Here is a 6616-nt window from a genome sequence, read left to right on the forward strand (position 1 = left end):
AAGTTTTCTTTTAAAAATAAATTCATGGAATTTATATTATTTTTCTTAATTATATAATTATTATGAAATAACATTTAATATATATATATATAAACTTATATACTTTTTTCATATGTGTATATTATTTTCGTTATAATTTTGTTATATACATACAATATTATGTTAAATATCAATTGTTTTTCTTAACAACAAAAAAAAGACTAAAAATATTTTTCTTATGAATTTTGTTTGATGTACTTTATTATGAAATTTCGTTTAAAAAATTAATTAAATATCAGTTTTTTTTAAAAGAAATGTTTAGTAAATTTTAAAATATTTCTATTTTGTTGATGAAACTATATTTCATTATTTATTTAATATTTAATATATTATTATTATTATTAATAATGTTTTTAACATAATATATACTTATGAAAAAAACTCATTAATAATGTAAATACAACTTTAGTATATCACAACACAAATAATAATAATAATATAATATTATTATTTAATAATACAATTTCCTTGTACTGTATACTACAGTAAAGTTATATAATATTATTCAATAAAACCGATATAATAACAATAAGGCTTTCGTAATATATTAAATATATTAGCAAACAAACAAACAAAATATTAATAATATATATATATATATATATATAACTATACTATAATACTGTACTATAATATTAAAGTATTATAATTTTATTTTTTAAATAAAAAATTAAGAATAAGATGATGATTATGAAGAAGAGGAGAAAAAAATTAAAATTTTAAATTTAATGTCTAATCGTCCGAAAAAAAACTGAGTGACTCCTCAACTATACTAAAACATTATTAAAGCTATCAGTCATTCATTGGATTTATTTTATATATATAATATATGTGTTGTTGTTGTAGTCATCCATCCATTCAGTCATTCATTCATTTATTCATTCATAGAGTTTGTAAAAAATATTTTTTGTGTGTATATATATATACCGGTATTATATACATATATATATATATATATATATATATATATATATGATGAAAGAAATTATTGCACAAAAATACTAACAACAAAAATTTGTATTTTATTTTTGTATTGAATACATAAGCGATGAGAGAGAGAGAGAGAGAGAGAGAGAGAGAGAGAGAGAGAGAGGAGAGAGATAGTTTGTAGTCTTAATTAAAGATATAATACATATAAAGCACATCATATTATACTGTTTAATATACTGTATATCTCTGAGCACTGGTATGTATTATATAATAGGATAGCATACTATCATATAAGTGCTGGTAATAGAGAGAGGGTCACGAACTAAATTATAATTCAGAGAAAAATTCATTTACAATTATATTACAACAAATATCATATATATATATACAATATATTGTGACCACAATTGTTGTATTGCGCTCTTAATACACAACACATATATATAGGAATAATTGATTTTTTGATTTTGTTTGAATATATATATAAAATACTTTTTTTTGAAAATTTTAAAGTAAACTTTTTTAAGTACAGAGAAAGAGAAAAAAATAATAGGAAAATAAAATAAATAGAAATTTACTTATTTTTCCGAAAGATTATTCTATCATTTGAAGAGTTCATCGCTTGTCAAACACACCACACATACTGTATATAAACTTTATATATATATACAGTCTTTGGTGGTATAAAAATATTTTATTTTACGATAGACTACTATATGTAGAGTACAGGTGCTATCAATTTGGTGAGCAATGACTCTATTATCCGATATGATGTTCACCTGTACTGTAGGTATATATACAGTACATACATACCCGGGTTATATTATATACTAATATTGGGTGGACTCTCATAGTGTTAAACTTAAGAAAATGCTTTTACTCTTCTTTTATCATCTCTCTCTCTCTCTCTCTCTCTCTCTCTCTCTCTCTCTCTCTCTCTCTCTCTCTCTCTCTCACACACACACACACACATACATACATTAAAAAAATATAACAAACAAGTGCAACAATTGACAGATAGGCATTGTATTTGTTGGTTGTCGTATAGTTTAGTTACTTAGTTAGTGTGTGTGTGTGTGTGTGTGTGTGTGTGTGTGTATTGACTTTAACGATAAAATTTATTGCCGAAGCGGTAACTCCTTTAACCTCATGTCATGTCATTGAAGAAAAAAAACAATTTGATTGCATTTTGCGCTCGCATTCAATCATCAAAGCGCTTCTCATCTCTCTCTCTCTCTCTCTCTCTCTCTCTCTCTCTCTCTCTCTCTCATCTCTGATCTCTCTCCCCTCCCCTCCCATACCTTACAGTTAGTATCAATAAAAAAAATTGCGTTAAAAGTTATGACTACTACTACTACTACTACAACTGCTATATATAATAAATTTGTTAAAACTATATATATTTTTCTTGTTGTGCGAAGAGTTAGGGGTTTTTGTTTAGTTCACTAACTCTGAGCTCCAAAAAAAAACACAACAAAATAAAACAAAAAACTTTATGATATAATTACATGACTTCTATCATCTCCTCTTTTGTCGGTCAACTTTGTCTGTACTCTACTATACACAACATATATATATATATATATATATATATATATATATATATATATATATATATATATATATATAGATGTCTTGTCAAAGGCATTACCAGTTAGTCGTTAATACAGTATTTAACACAAAAACTAATTTCATGACAGGTTTGACCCGAAAGCTCGCAATATTTTATTAGTTTATTAAAAAAAAAACCCAAACACTTGTTGTGTGTGTGTGTTGTGTCGGGATTTGTCGGAAAAAAATTTGCAAACAATTGCATAAAACAGACACATATTGCACTCAAAAAGTAAAAATAAAACAAAAAATAAAAACATACAGTATATTCAAATTATGGATTAAAGTAATATTTTAATATTAGCACAAATTTACGACTTTATAAATCCCACTATAAGTTTAGTACATATATGTATATATAAGTGACTCTCTCTCTCTCTCTCTCTCTCCTCTTTGATGTTTAATTCAGTAAAATAAGAGATAAATAATAAAAAATTAATTGCATTTATAATTTATTTTGATGTGTTAACATATTTTTATTAATCTCTCTCTCTCTCTTCTCTCTCTCTCTCTCTCTCTCTCTCTTTCTTTCTTTCTCACTATATATTGAATATTTAACAAATTAAAAGCAAATATATAAGCATTTCTATAAATATAATTAAAAGTATTATATATATATATATATATATATATATATACTCTTCAAACAATTCAAAAGTTATTTAGTTTTGTGTTAATAAAACAAAACTAAAAAACACAAACCGATTGTATTTATATTAGTATTATTATTATTATTACTATTACTATTAGAAGAAAATAAAAATTTTTTACTTACACAAAAAATAAACTAACAATTCGAAGGGTTAATGAACCAATTGTGTGATTTTTATTATTAATATTATTTAATATTTAATTTTAACAACAATTTCGCAGAAATCGCAGCCTATTATGACATTTTTTAATATATCATTACATAATATACTGTACTGTAATAATAATATTAATAATAATAATAATATTGTAGTTATAAAAAAAATCCTCTAATAAATTACAAGCTCTCAGGACTGGCATATAGTTTGACCCATTCTCGCACCCGATTATTATAGGCGTTCCTATTTTTTATGTACAATCGGGCGCTTTCGCTGTTCAATGGGGAGTCCGGGTTCGGGTCGGTCAACAGCGACGATATGGACAATACAATGTTGGACACTGTCTGAACGGATGACCAATTTTCGTTGAGTATATCCACACAAACGGATCCATTGGTCGGATTGATGTTCGGATGATATATTTTGGTCTTAAATCGAAATATCGGTGCTTTCATCGGATAAGTTCGCGGAAAGTCTATCGTAAATTTATAGACGCCTCCGGCGTAGACACTGTCCTCCGGCCCGACAATCATACCTTCCCAGCGAAACATATTGTTGTCGTCGGCCGGTCCGACCATCACTCCCGTCGGCCGATTTGCATTGATTTCTATGAGATCGCGTCGCAAACGTTTGATGGCTGTCTCAGACATCGGCAACTCCTATATATAATGTCTAAGTCCTGTCAATCACTTTTAATTAGACGCCGACTGTTATTATTATTATTACTATAATATTATTAGTATTATATTTAAATTTTATTCAAACACCAAATTTTCAAACAAAATTATTGGTATATTGTTTTTAATGTTAATTGTTTAGCACATGTTGTGTGTGTTAACAATTGTTACACACAATTGTTGATTTAAATTAAATATTATTAATATAAAGAATTGATTTTTAATTATTATGTATTTTTTCTAACAACTAATTTATCATAAATTGAATATATTATATCATATATGATATACTTATTGTCATTGTTGTTATAATGTAATGATAAGCGTAATAATAGTTTTTTTATATTATAATACTGTATAACTGCTAAATATGTTTAATGCATTTACAATTTTTTAGACATTTACTAAAAATATCTATATATATATATATATATCTATGTATATTGTATACTAAATTTTATAATATAGCATACAATTATCTATAAAATTTATTTGAAACGTTATAAAACATAATAATCTATATTTATTGGCAAAAATTATTTTAAATCTTTTTTTGTTGTTGTATTTGTTAACAATAGTAACAAATGTCTGACCTATCGATGATCGGCTCAGTCAATCACCTATAATATATAAAAACATAATAATAATGATAATATTGTGCCAAAAAAAATTATATAGTATACCATATGATCTCTACAAAAAAATAAAATAAAATGTGTAAAAAACTGCGCTTAATTAATGAGAAAACTTTTATACAGTTTATATAATGTATATATATTATATATATAGAAAAATCTAATTCAATTGTAGATTTTTTATGGGTAACAAATGAATGGGTGATAATAGTAGTGATGCTTATTATTATGATTATCATTTAGTACAGTATTATTTGGTACGGTTTGCTATATGGTATGGTATGTCTGGTGTATATAGGTATGGTATGGTATGGTATGTTAATAAAAAAAAGTGTATATAACCATAAGTCACACTCGCTATACATAAGACTTCCTCATTTGATGTTCACAACAAACAAACCAACAAAAAAAAATAACTGTTGAACACAACACAAACACCACAAAAACCACAAAATATAATATGAAATAAAATTTTTACTAAAAAWTTTTTTTAAAAGAGACTGTGAATCACGATTTAATCATAATATTGTTTAACAAATTCTAACTATTTTTTAAACCCTACATTTACATATAGTTTATATATATATAATATATATATACTGTATATATTCAAATTTGTGATGAGTTTTCAATCATTTATTTTGTCAGTAATATATATATATATATATATATATATTCTGTAAGAAAATAATAATAATAATTTTAAACTAAAATAACCGATATGTTAAAAGCGGTAAAAATAATATTACAATATACTATATTTATAATTTATATGTATCTTATACTGTATATATATATATATAACTTATATATCTATATATAAAATATTTAAATTATATTATATATAACTGTATATATATACCTTAATTGTATAAAATTTATTTTATATCTATTAAACACATATAGGAAACGCTTATCTATTAAAAAATAAAACACGTATAATCTATACTAGTATTATATATATTTTTTAAAAACAGGCATTAATTAATATTAAAAGATTTCTATGTGTGTGTGTGTGTGTGTGTGTGTGTGTGTGTGTGTGTGTGTGTGTGTATGTGTGTGTGTGATATATTAAATAAAATAAATTAGTGTACTATAATATAACTTTTTTTTTGTATTTATAATGTTTATTAAGAGTACTTATCTAATAATCTCATCAAAAAAATGTGATGCTTTTGTTTTGTGTGTAAATGTTTTTTTTTTTTGGTTAATAAATCGTGTTTTTGATAATCTAAATATTGTGTAAATAAAAGATACATCCATTTGATATATATTATTACAGTATATAATATATATATATATATTACCTTCAATTTTTATAAATAATATTTAATAATAAGTCATATATATAAAATCTATTATGTTGTTGTGGTTGAATAATAGCTATTTTTTTAAAAAATAAAAAGTTAAATATCTTTTAACTTAAGTAAATAAAATTAAATAGTTTTTATCTATAAAAAAATAAAATACAAAAAAACAATTTATTAAAATAACGTTTACTTTAGTTTAATACTCACGCCTTGTATGTATGTGTTGTACAATACGGTACTAATTGTAAAAAATGAAATAATAAGGTATTTATATATATATATATATATATATATATATATATATATCTTAAACACATCAGTATTTATATAAATATATTTATTATTTTTTTTGTTGCCATTAAATTTATTGATTCATTTAATTATATACTTGTAAAACAATAAATATCAAATAAAATTTTCTTTAAATATAATTTTATTTTATCAAACAATAATTGTGCAATTATTTTCAATTACAGTACATATACAGTAATAATAATAATAATAATACTAATCAATATTTTTATTATTTTCATTTTATATTTTATTCATTAAAAACATTTTGCGTAATAAATTTTCATTACATTTTTTAAATTTAAAAATTTTTA

General features: G+C 23.2%; 1 protein-coding gene across 1 annotated transcript; it reads right to left on the reverse strand.

Moving 5' to 3' along the window:
• Positions 1-3517: 3517 nt before the first annotated feature.
• LOC128954537 (uncharacterized) lies at positions 3518-4110 on the reverse strand. The gene has a single exon (XM_054300125.1). The coding sequence runs from the start codon at positions 4037-4039 to the stop codon at positions 3569-3571; it is 471 nt and encodes a 156-aa protein (XP_054156100.1). The 5' UTR covers positions 4040-4110; the 3' UTR covers positions 3518-3568.
• Between the last annotated feature and the right edge of the window lie 2506 nt (positions 4111-6616).

Source organism: Oppia nitens, unplaced genomic scaffold, assembly GCF_028296485.1.
Source record: "Oppia nitens isolate AA-2021 unplaced genomic scaffold, nextdenovo-longstitch-racon4-pilon3 scaffold28_pilon_pilon_pilon, whole genome shotgun sequence".
Lineage (NCBI taxonomy): Eukaryota > Metazoa > Arthropoda > Arachnida > Sarcoptiformes > Oppiidae > Oppia > Oppia nitens.

Coding starts and splice junctions, on each gene's coding strand:
- LOC128954537 (XM_054300125.1), bottom strand. CDS start 4,039: ATGTCTGAGACAGCCATCAAACGTTTGCGACGCGATCTCATAGAAATC.